The following is a 16,046-nucleotide window of genomic DNA, read 5'->3' as shown; positions in this document are numbered from 1 at the left end:
TCTCCACAAGCTTTCCACTTTCATAAGACAATATGTAAATATATAATGTATAGGCTTTCCCTGCTTCTCTTTTTAATTTGTGCACATTCTTTTATTTTCCAAGTACTATATCATGGAAACCCCTCGGGTTATTATAATAGTTCATTATAATGATACAGTAGCTACATTATAATTTTATTATGTCACATAATCTGACTGTTCCACACTTTAAATACTCATTTGTATGGACATTCAGATTGTGTGTGTGTGTGTGTGTGTGTTCATATCATTACAAGGATGCTGTCGCAAATATTCTTTTGTGTGAACACTATAGATAATTGCATTTATTTTTCTGTTCACTTTTCGAAGAAGGGCTGTAATCTTCTTAGTCCTAAAGATGATATTTTGTTTGTAGGTCAATGTGCGGAATGGAATGACCTTGCATGACTGCCTTATGAAAGCCCTTAAGGTGAGGGGCTTACAGCCAGAGTGCTGTGCAGTGTTCCGTCTTCTCCATGAACACAAAGGGTAAGAAATTAGACAGCACATTCTTCATATTGAGGAGACCTTTCTAGCTTAAAATAATATTTTATTTTTTAAGAAAAATTATATAGCTTTCTATAGAATACTACATATTTGTATTTTGTATGCCCTTTATAAATAGATAATTCAGAAAAATTACTGCTTGAGCATTCTATTCAAAAATAAAATATATAATAGGTGTTGGTGATATTTTCATTCATGGAAGCAATAATGTCAAATCCTGTATTTTCTTGAGACAAAGTATTTTCCTTATATTTACTCTAATGCATTGCATAGAGTAGCTATTAAAGTGTTGCATTATTATTTTATAATTTAAGAATCCTGTCCTTAGGAGATTTTATTATCTTATATTTAGTCACACATTTTTATTCAGCTTAAATTTACAGAGTTCTTGCTGTTTAACAGACAGTTAAAAATTGCTACTTCGGGAAAAATCTATAGTTTATCTTTCTGATAATGATGGCAAGTTAGAGATATCCCCTCAAAGACTTAGAGTAATACTCTAAAGCCACAGAATTGCCTGTAAGTATCTACTATTATTCCCCTAAAATAGAGGGAAACCTTTAAGGAGGTTCTTTTAACCCTCTTTTTGGAAGGTGGCACTTTTCCTGTTGACATTCAGCCCAAGTCTTTCAGGTTCTAGGAGTTCTCCAGTTGGAGAGAATAATCCTGAATGAATCTTCTGAAAAGAGTAAGCATAAATATTGCTATTCCTCTCAGTTTGGGAGGCAGTTTTTCATACTGCAAATCTTTTAAGCCGATGGCAACATTAGTTTGTTAGGGACCCTGGTTGGTACCCAGGCCAGTCTATAAAACTCTTTAAGAATTATTGAGATTCTGAGACAGACAGGGGTTTGATCTACTAGAGCCCAAGGCTATATTGGGGTGATCCTGGATTTTTTACCAAAACAAACTGTCCCTGAACACTGATGAGGAACCACCCCACCCCACCGAAACCCCCATTACCGTAAAACAAAACTTGTGTGTCTAGTAGTAGGGTATCCCTGATCTTGTATAGGGAATTACACTAAGCAGTGAATAATTTGCTGTTGGATAACCAGGAAAAAACGATACGTGGTTAGGCTTCTGGCAGGTAATCAGAGAGGTTTATTTGGGGCTATGTATGAAGAATATTAAATATGCTGTGGTCTGCCAGAAGAATTACCAAATCTACCATGAGAGAAATACAGTGAAAATTCTTCTTAGAAAAAAGAATTAAAACAAAAGTAAAAAGAATAGATGTGGACATGTTATCAGGAACAAACAATCCCTGAAAAGAGGTGTACCCTGTTTGGTAAAGTCAGCAGTTAAGGGAAAGGTTCTCAATAAGATGGATTGACAGTGTCAGCAACTGTGGTCTCAAACGGAGCAATGACTGTGAGGATGGTATAGAACTAAACCGTGTTTCCTTCTGTTGTATATAGTGTTCTTATGAGTCACAACCAACTTAATATAGCACGTAACAACTGTGTTAAAATCGCTAGACCAAAAAAATAAAATCTCTAGACCTGAGAAAAATCTTGCTTTAGGAGATAAGCCAGATTACCTGGAAAAGAGCTGAGCATTAGATTTTTATCTCTCTGTATTGTTTACACAAAGAGAGGTCTCATTTAAATTTAAGAGAGTTTTGGAAATAGTTTGATTAGTTTCATTTTCCCATCCACTTAATATTTATGGATCCTACAAACAACTGGACCGGTTCGAGGCAGATCTGTAGGAAGGTGTGTTCCATCTCTGGTTCTTTATTTGTTGTCTAGCTTGAAGCAGGATAGTGAAAACTAAACATTATAGCCCATTTTATAGCAGTATGGGATTGAAGTGTTTCAACATTTAGTTTATTTTTTTCATTTAGTTTATTATATGCTTAGTTTATCAGGAGTAGTTATGATTTCATTGTTTGAAGAAAAAAAATACTTTGGATGGAGGAAAAGCATTGAATTCCAACAGACTTGGATTCCATTGCAAACTCAGCACTCACTGTGTGGCTTTGATTAAATTACCATAATATGAGTCCCAGTTGTTGTACTATTAAGTAAGGATAGTAATACTTCATGGCTTTGCTATGTGGAATGAAATATAAATATTTTGTACTGTGTGTGTACAGAAAGATGCAGTAGATGGTGGTTACACCTGGTGGTGCAGTGAGCTATGAGTTGGGCTGCTAACTGCAAGGTCAGCAGCTCCAACCCACCAGCTGCTTCACGGGAGAGAATGCGACGGTCTGCTCCTGTGAAAGTTCCCAGTCTCGCAAACCAAAGGGTGGTTCTGTACTGTCGCATGGGTTACTGAGAGTTAAAATCGACTCGGTGACCATGTGTTTGGTTTTTTTTTTTTTTGGACTACTTATTACTGATATTGAACTCTTATATTTTAATTCTCTCCCTTATGATTCTTAAAATTCATTTTAGTAAAAAGGCTCGTCTAGATTGGACTACTGATGCTGCCTCTTTGATTGGAGAAGAACTTCAAGTAGATTTCCTGGATCATGTTCCCCTCACAACTCACAATTTTGTAAGTTGTATATCTGTTCCCTTTTTGTGCCATATCTAGGTGTCTTGTGTGGCTTATTAGGAATTTCTTCGTGAGAATAACACATTATTGGATAGTTTAAAGTTCTGTACGCCTTTGCTGTAAGGCAATTTAGACTTAATTATCAATATACCATATATACTCAAGTATAAGCCAACCTGAATACCAGCCAAGGCACCTAATTTTACCATATACACTGCATAAAAAATGTGCCAGAAAAACTTGGCTGATACACAAGTATATTTCCAGTTAGAAATTTTGTAAATGTTGGCTGTGTATTTTTTCCTGCGGTAAAAGCTTATTTATTGGCCAAAGAACAAATAATTTTGTCTTCTGTGATACTTCATTTATTCAGCATGATTTACACCTGTGTTTTTATTGTTCTAGGCTCGGAAAACGTTCCTGAAGCTTGCCTTCTGTGATATCTGTCAGAAGTTTCTGCTAAATGGGTTTCGATGTCAGACTTGTGGCTACAAATTTCACGAGCACTGTAGCACCAAAGTACCTACTATGTGTGTGGACTGGAGTAATATAAGACAGCTCTTGTAAGGCATCATTCCCTCTCTCCCCCAACCACCCTCACTCCTCCAGAAATAGAAAAGAAACATTACCAGTGGCGGGGAGTGGGGGTGGGGGTTAGTACAAACCCTTTTGAGAGTAGTTATGGTACAGTGGATAAATGCTTGACTGCTAACTGAACAGTTAGTGGTTTGAACCCAGTAGCTACTCCAGTCCCTGGAAAAGGTCAGCTTGCTTTATGATAGTCAGTGGCGGGGGTGGGGGGGCGGATATTCTCAACAAGACGATTGACACAGTGGCTGCAACAATAAACTCAAACATAATAATAATTGTGAGGTAGTTCAGGGCCTAGCAGTGCTACAAACTGACTTGATGGCACCTAACAACAATAGCCACTCCGAGCAAGAAAGATATGGCTTCTGTAAATTCTGTTTCGGTAAGGATTTGCAGTCTGGGACCCTCTAGATTGGCTCTACTGTGTCCTATAGGTTCATCATGAATTGGAATCAGTTTGGTGGCAACGGGTTTGGGTTTTGTTTGACTGACAAACCTGAGTTTCCGACTGGTAGATGAATTGTTTTGACCTTCTGCTTTAGAAACTCAATAGTTGCGAAGCTGCTAAGTTTAACCAGGCAGTTATCATCCTCCAAAAGGAGCAAGTCGAATCTTTTATTTCTCACATAGAGCTGGACAGGCTGTGAATCAGTCAGGAACAGAATGGGAAAAAGAAAAGGACATGGAAAGAGAAGATACTTTGCTTTCGCCTGTTAACGCTATCAACTTCTAGGTTGGCAGTATGCATTGTTCTGTAGTTTGTTAAATTCAGTGAATAAACCATTGACATCAAGAAGGAGCAGAAAGCTTAGTTGGTGCAGTTTCTTCACTTCAAACTGCAGAAAGCATTGTTAGGACTTCAAATGATTTGAATGTAAAAAAAAATTAGAAGATGCTTGTATTTTTCTTGAGACAACCCAGTTATATAGATGGCTGTCTATGAGGAAGCTTCAGTCAGTTGCAGGAAATGTTTATTATCTTACAATTCTGCTTTTCTAAAAGTGCAGGTAGAGTCTTAGTTACAGCTTTCATATTCTATAGAATTGTGGATGAAATTTCAAATTCATACCCATTTAGATTGGTAGTCCCTTTGCTCTAAACCAGAAACAAAATAGTTTGTTGCCCTTGAGTCAATTCTAACCAGTAGTAAAATTTTAGGCCAGGGTAGATAGAACCTGCTCTATAGTGTTTCTAAGATTGTAAATCCTAATGAAAACAGAGTGCCATATCCTTCTCCCAAGAAGCTATGGTGAGTTCGAACCTCTGATATTTCGGTTAGCTGCCAAGTGTTTAAATCACTGTTGTTGAGTTGTTTTAGACTCAGTGTGACCCTGTAACACACAATGAAAACTGCCCACGGGAGTAGGGAACTTCATCTTTCTCCTACAGAGCAACGGGTGGTTTTTAACTGCTGACCTTGTATAACTATCAGCTCAACCCACTAGGCTCCTTTATTTGGGGTAGCTTAAATGGCAGAGAAAAATGTAACCGAAAAGTTTAGTTTGAGGTGCTGTGAATTTGTAAGATGAAGGCAGACTTGACATTGCACTGTTCTGTAAAATTACTGTAGTTTTATGAACCAGTCTTTTCATGATTTTATTTAGATTGTTTCCAAATTCCACTCTTAGTGATAGTGGGGTCCCAGCACTACCTTCCTTGACCATGCGTCGGATGCGAGAATCTGTTTCCAGGATGCCTGTCAGGTAATTTTTAACCTAGAAGTTTTCTTTTATGGGGGAGAAAGAATAGAAAGCTGCTACAAAAAACAGGTTGCCATTATTCCCTCTGCTGTTTGCTATGTCTTTGGTGTCCAGAGATTTGGGTTTTGTGTTGTGTTTAGAATGTAGAACTTTTTGTGTTGGTCACTTATTTTTCTGTTCTGGAAAGTGGCTGCTGCAGCTTCTGCTGTAATAATAGTGCATCTATATAATATCTCATAATAGCGCAAAGAACCTAAGATGATATGGCATTCCTCAGTAAATAGTGATTTGAATCTCAGTGGAAAGGATTTGGAAACTGTATACAGAGTTATAATAAAAATAAAATCCTCAACACTGTAGGGCTTCGTCTAGTCCAACATTGCTAAAACTATGGTATTTAATACACTGCTACTCATAGTGTCTGCTTTAATGAGCCAATTATTTTACTCTAAAATGAGTAAAATGCCTTTACTATGTTTCCCAGCTTTAAAATTAGAATTTTGTTAAATTTATTATGATTCCCTCCATATAACACATTAATTTAAAACCTAAAATAAAATTTGTTTTTGTTTCAAATTTCTATCTGCCACATATGTAAAAGTATATTGATGATGGCCTTTGTAAAACTACCATGGAGATTTTTATAGGAAATAAGCTCAGAACAAGGAACTTGTATTGAAGTGATATTTGGATGTGTACTTGTACATGATTTAAAAAAAAATTGAAAAGCAAGTCTATCCAAAACACTGAACTTTCCCCTGGAGATACTAGACACATGAAACCTCTGGGAATTTCAGAGAGAAAAAATGAAGCCTTTAAAGGAAGAATTGAAATGTGTAGCAAGGCAGTTTTTTAAACACAAAACAATTTTCCCTTAGAAAAACTAGCCCTTTATCCCTTGAAGTCATGTCATGTTGTTATTTGAACCTGAGTAAAGTTCTAACTAATCTTTAGAGTAAATAGTAAAAATGCTGTACGTATTATTAGTACATGCTCCCAGATTGGTAGGTTGAGCAGTGGCATTGACTGCAAGAGGCCAGTGATGAGTTTTAGAGTTAGATGTGTAACCTAACAGTGGAATTCACATAAATTTAGTGAGCTAGTTAACAAGGGCAGGGGGAGAGGAAGCATACGTAGTGGGTAAAATCCGTCCTATTTTGTGGACATACACAGCAGATCTTTCTGTAAAATTCTCCCTTAAAGTTTGCTCACTTAGTCTCCATATTGAATGGGGAAAGTTTCACCTTGCTTATTAAGTGATGGTGTAGTTTGCAAATGCTAAGCCATTCCTTTCTAAAGATGCTGTAAAATTTTGGAGTATTCTGTGGAGGTGGTTTATTTAGAAGATGTATTTTTCTACTTTTCATAGGATGTCAAAGAACGCATACTGTATATACTTGAGTATAAGCTGAGTTTTTCAGTACATTTTTTAATGCAGTTTTGTGGTAAAATTAGGTGCCTAGGCTGATATTCGGGTCGGCTTATACTCGAGTATATATGGTAATTATTTTCTTTGCAAAAATTTGCCTGCAAGAGCACTTAGAGTTTCTAAGTTGTGTATATTGATAGAATTGAAAACTGTCAGAAAATATGGTATGAGTAGCAACTGCTCCTGGGCTTCTTAATGAAGTAGCAATAGCAGTAGAAAGACTTAATCAATGGGAAGTTTGCGTGCCACTAACGGGATTTTCTCTCTCCTTTTTGCCCAGTTCCCAGCACAGATACTCTACACCCCACGCCTTCACATTCAACACTTCCAGCTCCTCCTCTGAGGGTTCACTCTCCCAGAGGCAGCGGTCGACATCCACACCCAATGTCCACATGGTCAGCACCACTCTGCCTGTGGACAGCAGGGTGATAGAGGTAATAGGGCCCCTTGGGTAAACTGTTTTGAGTGGTGATGGATTAGTTGTTATAGGTGGGGTTGACTGTAGAGTTTCAACCCTGATAAGGAATGTGTGGCACTTTCTCAGGCCCCTGAACTTTAAAAATTTCTTTTTAATTCATAGCATCTTATGTACTGATTAAATAATTCAATTGTTATATCATTCAAGTGAAGAACTAAAATTTTTGGGGGAAAAAAAAAGCTAACATGTTAATTTATTTCCATGTCAGTTTTCAGTAGGATTTTAGTGAATTAGAATAAGACAAAAAGTAGTTTTATTAAAATCGTGATGAAGAACTACAAACTCTCTGGAAGACTTTTAAGTGATTCTATATAGAAATAGAAGAATGAAATCCTAGCATTTTAACAATTTAGTATTTAGGGACATTATAAAAGTTCTCAAAGTGAGTATTTTCAACCTGCCTTTCCTTTTCTCTACTTTTTGATATGTTCTATTTGTTTGGTTTGCTTTCTGGTTCATCTTTAATAACAACTTAAGACACTTAAAGTACTTCCTTTGTTCTTTATTCTTCTTTATTTCTCATTGCTTTGGACTAGAATAACAGCCTGAATGCTTCTCCCAGGGCGTGGTCCAGACGATTTTGTTTGAGGGGAAGAGTAGGTATTATTCTTCATGCCTTTGCTTTCTTGTCATTAACAGGATTGCTAAGATTCAGACAGTAGACAGTAGACTATCAAAAATGACACAATTGTTCATTTAAATTTTCTATTTCTCGACAGACTCGTTTCCATGTTTTCATTTTTGGCAATGAAGTATATTTAACATATTCAACATGGGAGTGTGTGGTATTGCTGATAGATAAATTTCTCAAGTGGGATTTTTGAGGCCAATAACAAAAAAATTTTGTGCATGTGTGTGTGTGTGTGTGTGTGTGTATATCCCAACCCAAGACTTATTTAATTGGTGCTCACATCAGTTCGGTTGGAATATTTGTTATTAAAAGTTTGGCAGGGATAACTGTACACTCTCTACATCATAAATAGTTCCTTTAAAAAACCCAGGGACATTTGTAAACAGGCATAATTTCTCTTTCTCTTACCTCAGGCCACTTCCAGTATATAGTAAATCTTGTGAGAGCTGGAACTCGACAGGACTGCTTTGTTTTCTTTGGTCTCACAATTTTCAAAATTGTTTTAGTGGAATATATTGAGTTTTCCATTTTTCACTGTTATCTGCTTAACACAGATTCCAGCCTTCACAGGTTGTACTGTACTGTACTTGTCCTACTAATGAGAGGTGGTTGGAACTCGGCAAAAATGTGGGCTTCGGAATGTATCCAATTCCTGTGAGGGTAGTTTGTCTATAATACAGTGATTATGGGCAAATCATGTATGAATTATTACTGTTTGTTTTGATTAGCCCTTATAATAATAAAATAATATTCTGGTTACTTTTCTTCTATTACATGACCTCCTCCTATGTAGTAAGCACACTACTAGAGAAGACATTAAAAGTGAAAATTATTGAATTTTTATTAAGTAACTATCTTACCTTTTTCTAATCTTCCCTGTAGTTTAGATGCACTACATATACATATATATATATTTTAATCACATGGTTAATTTTTATCACATGACGACTCAGCATTTTAAAGTCCATGTTGCTTTTATGTAAACACAGTGTAATTGTTGGGCTGAAATTTCGATTACAGGATGATAGGAAAATTTCTATTAGGATAATCAATCTAGTTGTTGAACCTAGCACAAACTAAAATGTGAAGTATATAAGCGATACAGGAAAGTAAAATACTGTGGTATTAAAAATATCCTTATACATGAAAATATAATGGTGGCTAGTAAAAATTCAGTGTGACTTTTTATAAAATGAAAACTGTAGATTAGTTAATGAAGCTACAGCTGTTGAGTATTTGAAATTCAGATGACTTCTGACCCATGTTTTCCTGTCCTGCACCAAAATACAGATTTCTAGACTTACTATATTCCCCTCCTCAGACATAATCAACCCAGTGAAGGAGAAGGTAGTTGGAAATCTGTTGGGAACCCCAGAACCTGTCTTTATGGATAAACTCGTAAGATGTTTGGGTGAAGTTGTCCAAGAAGGAACTAGAGCAGCGTGGTAGATTATTTATCTCTGCGTGAGGGCATTTTCAGGAGAGTTGTGTTAGAAAATTCCGCCTTGACTGTGGTTACACACACACACCACACACACACACACACACACACACTTCCCAGAAGAAAACCACGTCAAGTTGTTTTATGTGAGTGTATTTTCCATTCTATTGAGAATTTTAAAAATTAAGATTGAGTTTTGTATAGGCGCGTGATTTAAATTATTCCCTGAAGAGTTTCTAAAATTGTAAGGGTGCTCTTTGACTTATCACTTAAGTGGAATCTAACTGAGTTTTACGTGTAAGATAGGAGGCAGCACTTGTGGTGAAATATTCTGGCCTGAGATCCATGGACTGCTCCTTGTCCTTTCCTCCACTACCTGCGTCAAGTTCTTTGTCCGTTCAGATGTTTTTGTATACGTAAAATGGAGATTGTAGACTGGAGGATTTGTGATCCTTCGAACTTTCCATGATTTTGGATTTGGATAAAATAGGTAGTCATGATGTGCTTCTTTTTTGTCAAATCCCACATCTACCAGATGTGCGCTAAGCTCCTTCTAGTGGAGTATGAGTGAGCTCCCACCCAACCCACGTTTTGTTTCTTATTTAGGGTATTTTGGAGCTATAACAGAGCAAACTTTCCAATCTCTGAAGGACCTCAACTGATAATAACTTTGCTAATCTTCTTTATAAACTATTAGTTTGCTAACTTTCTGCATTGTTTTCTTCTGGAAAAAAAATGAATGTGTTTTGTACTATATGTGAAAAATTAATGTAAATAGTGATATTTGATAAAAAAAAACTTTTTTTGGAGGCTCTGGCCACTGAGATTTGGTGAATTTAGAGTATATATTTAATGTGTCTATAGTGTAGAAGTTTTATAGTCTACTTGGCTGCTGAAAATCCCCTCTCTGCCCCCCGATAAAAAGTTTCTGGTATAGAAGCTGACCAGCTTGCCTTTTCTTTTCAGGATGCAATTCGAAGCCACAGTGAATCAGGTACTTATCCATATTCATGCGCCAAATAGAAATGGGCTTTTTGTCTTTATTCTGTGTACCTTTTTGGGCTTACCCACATGTGGATTCTGTTTGTCTTGTCTGTCCAGCCTCACCTTCAGCCTTGTCTAGCAGTCCCAACAACCTGAGCCCAACAGGCTGGTCCCAGCCCAAAACCCCTGTGCCGGCACAGAGAGAGCGGGCACCAGGATCCGGGACCCAGGAGAAAAACAAAATTGTGAGTGTGACCCATAGTACCTCTTGTGATTAGGGTTAATAAGAGAAATCCTAGTTGGAAATTAGATTGCTTTCACATTATTTTGGGAGTTTACTCTAAATGCACCATTTGAAGGAGATAGAAAATGTTAGTGACAGCTTGCTCGTTTGCTATTATGTAAGATGGGCACATTTAATGTGGAACATTGTGAGTTGGAAGCATTTCCTTAACTATATATGGCTGGCTGTCTTTGGGGCCCCAGTGGCACAGTGGTTAAAGACCCACGCGCATACCAAGAAATTGGCAGTTTAAACCCACCAGCCACCCTGTGGGAGAAAGATGTGGCCATCAGCATCTGTCATGGTTGACAACCTGGGGAACTATGGGGTCAGCTCTACTCTCCTTAGGCTCACTCCTTGATGACAGTAGGGCTTTGGTTTCTCCGTCTTTAAAAGATACGAGAGTGGGATGAGCTAGATCTTTTCTTTGATGACCTCATTAAATAACCGTTTGCCATTCCATGGTGTATGTTATCGATCTCTCCTTGTTTCAGAGACCTCGTGGACAGAGAGATTCAAGCTATTACTGGGAAATAGAAGCCAGTGAAGTGATGCTGTCCACCCGAATTGGGTCAGGATCATTTGGGACTGTTTATAAGGGCAAATGGCATGGTAAGTATGGGGTCTGTGTGAGTCCTATTAGCTGTCAGCCCAGGGAAGACCAGAGGGAATAAGACCAACTGTGTTTCTTAACTTACAGATATTACTCCCCCCAAAGTATTATATCTCCATGTAATTCCAGTGTTCACCTTGGACTCACAATGCTTTAAATTGGTATCTTCGAGTTTTCAGGATCATTAGAAAGTAGTGAACAAAATTTGAAATGGTTGTTGTATACTGTGTAGTATACATGGTATACTTTGTGCCCTATAGTCATTTGTTGGGGCCTTCTTGCAAGCACATAGCGGGCATGCTTTGAAGCACTTTAAATACATGTAAGACTCTGTTGCTGTGAGGAGTGCATGAATCCTAGAAAGGACCTTAAGAGATTCTGTGTTCGAGAAAGAGGGGAACTGACATCCCCATGGTCAAACAGTTGGGCAAAGGAGAGGTGGGAGCTTCCTGAAACAGGTTCTCTGAGGCTTTTACTTGGGATTGATTTTGGATTTCTCGATGGAATAAACTTATCTTCAAGTGTAGGAGCCGTGTCAGTGTTTTTACTTTAATTTAAACACCTTTGCCACTTGGAAAAAGATAATATTTTAACTCAATGTAGCTATAGTTTGTACATATTCTCAATATGGTCAACATTTCTCGGTCAGGTTTTTGATGCCTACCTTTAACCATGTTAGCAAGTAGGGGCAGTATTTTCTTGAAAATGAAGTATGTTCCCCCAAAATCACCTCTTCAAAATTCAGAGTATAATAAAACAAAATGCCAAAGAGCCTAACTGCTAATATTTATATTTAAACGCAATTAGATTTACTTTTCTAGATAAACAGCCCCCCACCCCCAAAAAAGGCCCCCATGAAAAGTTAAGCACAAAAAAATGAATGGACCTTGCAAATTCAGAACAGAAGCACCTCCAAATTTCGAAAGCGTTCATGTTCATTAATATATGGCTTCCACCTGTAAGTAATATCTGACAAATTTCTGATTTTTGAGGAGACAGGAATATCATCAAACATTTATAAGTTATATAGAGAATGATTCTTTTGAAAATCACATTATTTATATTACTGGCCTGCCTCCCAGGTCATTGAGAAAGAACATCTCCCAAGTAGATGACCCTGTGGGGAAGGAAAGGATTTGGTGGCGGCTTATATCTGAAATAATTGACTGCTTTTATTATAGGGGGAAGGTTAATACAGGTTCTTCTTTTGTTTATTTAAACTTCACCTATCATACAATGTGACTGCTCAGTCAGACTGAGATTTGTGCAGTCAGCACCGCAGTCCTTTTCAGAACATTTTCTTCTTGACTCCTTGTTAGCTCCCCATTTTCCTCCATCCTCCCTGTCATGCCCCTAGGCAATTATCAATCCATTTACTCTTTGTAGATCTTCCCAGCCTGGATTTCATGTACAGAAAATTTCATGTACAGAGCACAAAAAGGAAGCAAAAAAACATAAGAAAACCAACAATGACTAGACAAAACAGAAAAAAATCTCAATTGGAAAAAAAGTAGAAAACGTTAAAAACAGAAGCAACTTTAAAGTGTGTTGAGGGAGATCAAATGATAAGGTATTACATTTTAACTAGCTATATCTAGTTAAAATTGCTACTTGATGGCAGTAGGGTTTTCTTTTCTTCTGCAAACTCCAGGTTCACAATTTAAGCTCTAATACCATTCTCTCCTTTGGAGTTGAATTTTATTATTTACAATCCTTGGCTCACACAGCCTGGTGTGCTTCTTCCATATGTACTTAGTTGACACACCTCCCTTACATGGCTGCTTGTTTTAAGAGAAGCTTTTAAGACACCAGCCACAATTCTTTCTGATTGCTGGACACCAGTTGGTTTGTTCACTACACTATAATACCCATATCTTTAGTGATCCCTTCATAAGGGTGAACATCTTAGATTAGGGCCCATAATTAAGTGTGAGCCCCAAATCCATTCATATACCTATATGGTTTATATATCTCTGGTTCATTATCCTTTGTGATGGAGAACATTATAAATCATCCCCCTGGGGCAAAGGTAATTCTCTTGATAGTGTTATTAGTTTAGCCAGTGTATAGAATTTAAAATACTGTTAAGAAAAGGAAAATATACAAGTATAGACTGACTTCAAATCACAGCATATGAATAGTGACTTATACTGATTAAACTTTGAAGTGATTGAACACTATTTGCACAAACAATGGGGGTTGGTGATAGGACAAAAATGTCAATATTCATTCACAAAGAACCATGCCCCAGAGCGATACATGTCATACATACGAAAGCAAGGTAGGCTGTCAAACAGTAAATATATGGCAGTCCTAGGCCACCATTCATTGGGCACCCTCGAAGCAAGAGAGTTGGACCAAAGTTCAATAGTCCCAATTTCATAATCTTGGGATTGAAGTCCTCTGCTTTTCACACTAGGGCAGGGGTCCTCAACTTTTTAGACAGGGGATCAGTTCACAGTCCCTCAGACCCATTGGAGGGCTGGACTATAAAAAACACTATGAACAAATTCCTATGCACACTGCACATCTTATTTTGAAGCAAAAAAACGGGGTAAAAAAACCCGGCGGGCCGGATAAATGTCCTCGGCGGGCCGCATGCGGCCCATGGACCATAGTTTGAGGACGCCTGCACTAGGGTGTCCCAAAGTAGTATGTCAGTTCACTTAACAGAGGTTTCTACATTGAGTCTTTCTGGAATACATGCTATTCTTAAAGCCTTTTAGGAGCATTTCATCATTTTTGTACCATGTTTTTAATGCCTCAGCTAAAAGCCAATTAGTGTACTTTCCGTTGCACTGAAATATAATTTAATTTGCCTATGGTAGAGCACTTATAATGTGTCGAGTTCATGCCTTTTAAGGCAATTGCTGCAGCACTGTTCATGGGCTTGTGTGTTCTCTCAATAGGGTGAGCTTTTAGACTGCAGTAGGGAGATGGAAAAACCGCAGTTAGAATGTAGATAATATATTGTGGCTCTTATACCCGTTTTACTTAACATTAAAATCTCAACAGTTCAAGAAAGGAAAAGCAAATGGGCAATTATATCAGATGTTCAGAAAACATGCTATAGTTTGTGAGTGAAGCAGAAAAAGGAGAGAGGATCAATGAAATCATAATTTCTAGATGGTTATGTATTATACCACCCTTTTATTTATTTATTTTGATAATCTGGTTCCTATATGAAATATAACATTCTATTTAATTTCTTTACAATTATAACTTTCTGGTGAACTTTTATTAAAGATTTTTTTTCTTTTAACTCAGCCCAGCATCTGTGGAAGTAGGCAGAGGGTAGAGGCCTCAGATCCATCCATTTTACTTAACAGAGGTCCTCGGGTCTGTGTTCAGAGCCTCCCTTTGAGTATAAGTGTAGGGACAGATATTCCTGCCCTCTACTGATTGTAAACACATTAAAAAGGATGCAGATGGCCTCAGAGGCTGACAGGCAATGGTACAAAGAGGAGGAAGGCAGAACACCCGTTTGAAGGAGGAACCCCACAATTCTGGAAACACAGCCTCAGACTACTTAGGGTGGCATCAGTAACCTGTTATAACCGACAGCTGGGCATCTCCATGACAGCCCAAGGCATAGGCTGATGTTTAAAGCCTTGTCTGAGTCAAGTAGGAAAGTGAATTGGTGTCAAAAATGAAAAGAACATAACGAAATTCACCAAGTAGCAGTAGTTCTTCCCTCTGCAGTGTTGCAGGTGTCAACCTTAAGTCTTAACTGAAAACATAACAATAGGAAAGTATTCTAACTTGTCCCTACTACACTTACCACTTTGTATTAAAGACTTTTTTATTATTGGAAACGAAGTTCTGGTTTGATGGTGATAAACTATTTTATGAACTAACCATTAAAAATGGCCATTTACCTTTGTCATTTATATCACTCATTGAAATGAATGAAGTACAATTGACCCTTGAACAACATGGAGGCTAGGGGTGCCTGCCCCTGTGCAATCAAAAATCCAAATATAATTTTTGACTCCCCAACAGCTTTATTAATAGCCTACTATTGGTCAGAAGCCTTAATAATATAAAGCAGTTACTTATAAATGAACTCATATAAGAACTGCATTTTAAAATGAGATTAAAAGGTATTTTTAAAAAAAGGTCTTTCGGGGGGAGGAGGGAGAGAAAAAAAGAGGAGCTGATCCCAAGGGTTCAATGGAAAGTAAATGTCTAGAAAAGAACGATGGAATATATGTATGAATATGTTGTATACAATTCATGTATGGTTTGTAACAAGAGTTGTAAGAGCCCCCCCAAAAAAATGATTAAAAAAAAATACAGAAGAACTAAACAACAAAAAAGGTATTTCACACAAGTACAAGAACAAGAGCTTTAAGAGCTCTTTCTAATGGTTACCCTGATGCTTATGCATTTATCTTGAAGGGGCCAGCAAGCACAGTTACAGACCTGTCTATGCCACCCCATAAGGAAGTCAGCTCTCTCTTGTTGTGTCTTGACTTCTCTGTGCTTCTTGGGAGCACTTCTAGCATCGGTATGGCACTTTGTTTTGGCACATGGTATCATTCAAGGTGTATGATACTGCACTAAACAAGATGAAAAATAATTGAGAACGATGAGATCCCCTCCCTCCACTACAGAGCTCTTGGAGAAGAGAATGAGCATCATACAACATTAAAAAAAAAAATCCATATAAATGTACTCATGTCATTTAGACATGTTTGCTCAAGGGTTAACTGTATAGTCCTTTAAAGGTGGAAAGACTACCAGCTACAAGGATATTCGGATAATTTCAGAAGAAATTATCTCAGAGAAACAATTTGAAAAGAGAGAGATGAGCAATAAATTGCAATAATAAAGCTGAAGGCCTATTGAATGGAGTGTGAA

The 16,046-nt window shown here is 37.5% G+C and overlaps 1 protein-coding gene across 5 annotated transcripts in view; it reads left to right on the top strand.

Moving 5' to 3' along the window:
* RAF1 (Raf-1 proto-oncogene, serine/threonine kinase) overlaps window positions 1–16,046 on the top strand; it is an 82,138-nt gene that overhangs the window by 55,009 nt on the left and 11,083 nt on the right. The window contains exons 3-11 of one of the 5 annotated variants that reach the window (XM_045290107.1): window positions 395–507; window positions 2,931–3,033; window positions 3,439–3,596; window positions 5,253–5,327; window positions 7,034–7,187; window positions 7,768–7,827; window positions 10,270–10,297; window positions 10,405–10,532; window positions 11,065–11,182. In XM_045290107.1, coding sequence (XP_045146042.1) covers window positions 395–507; window positions 2,931–3,033; window positions 3,439–3,596; window positions 5,253–5,327; window positions 7,034–7,187; window positions 7,768–7,827; window positions 10,270–10,297; window positions 10,405–10,532; window positions 11,065–11,182 — 937 coding nt within the window. Of the gene's footprint in view, window positions 1–394; window positions 508–2,930; window positions 3,034–3,438; window positions 3,597–5,228; window positions 5,328–7,033; window positions 7,188–7,767; window positions 7,828–10,269; window positions 10,298–10,404; window positions 10,533–11,064; window positions 11,183–16,046 lie in introns of all 5 variants that reach the window. The other 4 variants (XM_045290106.1, XM_004702382.2, XM_030885583.2 and 1 more) reach the window with 4 other exon arrangements.

Source organism: Echinops telfairi, unplaced genomic scaffold (assembly GCF_000313985.2).
Source record: "Echinops telfairi isolate 266 unplaced genomic scaffold, ASM31398v2 ScPeMD7_31;HRSCAF=116, whole genome shotgun sequence".
Lineage (NCBI taxonomy): Eukaryota > Metazoa > Chordata > Mammalia > Afrosoricida > Tenrecidae > Echinops > Echinops telfairi.
This window is presented reverse-complemented; position numbering and strand designations above follow the sequence as displayed.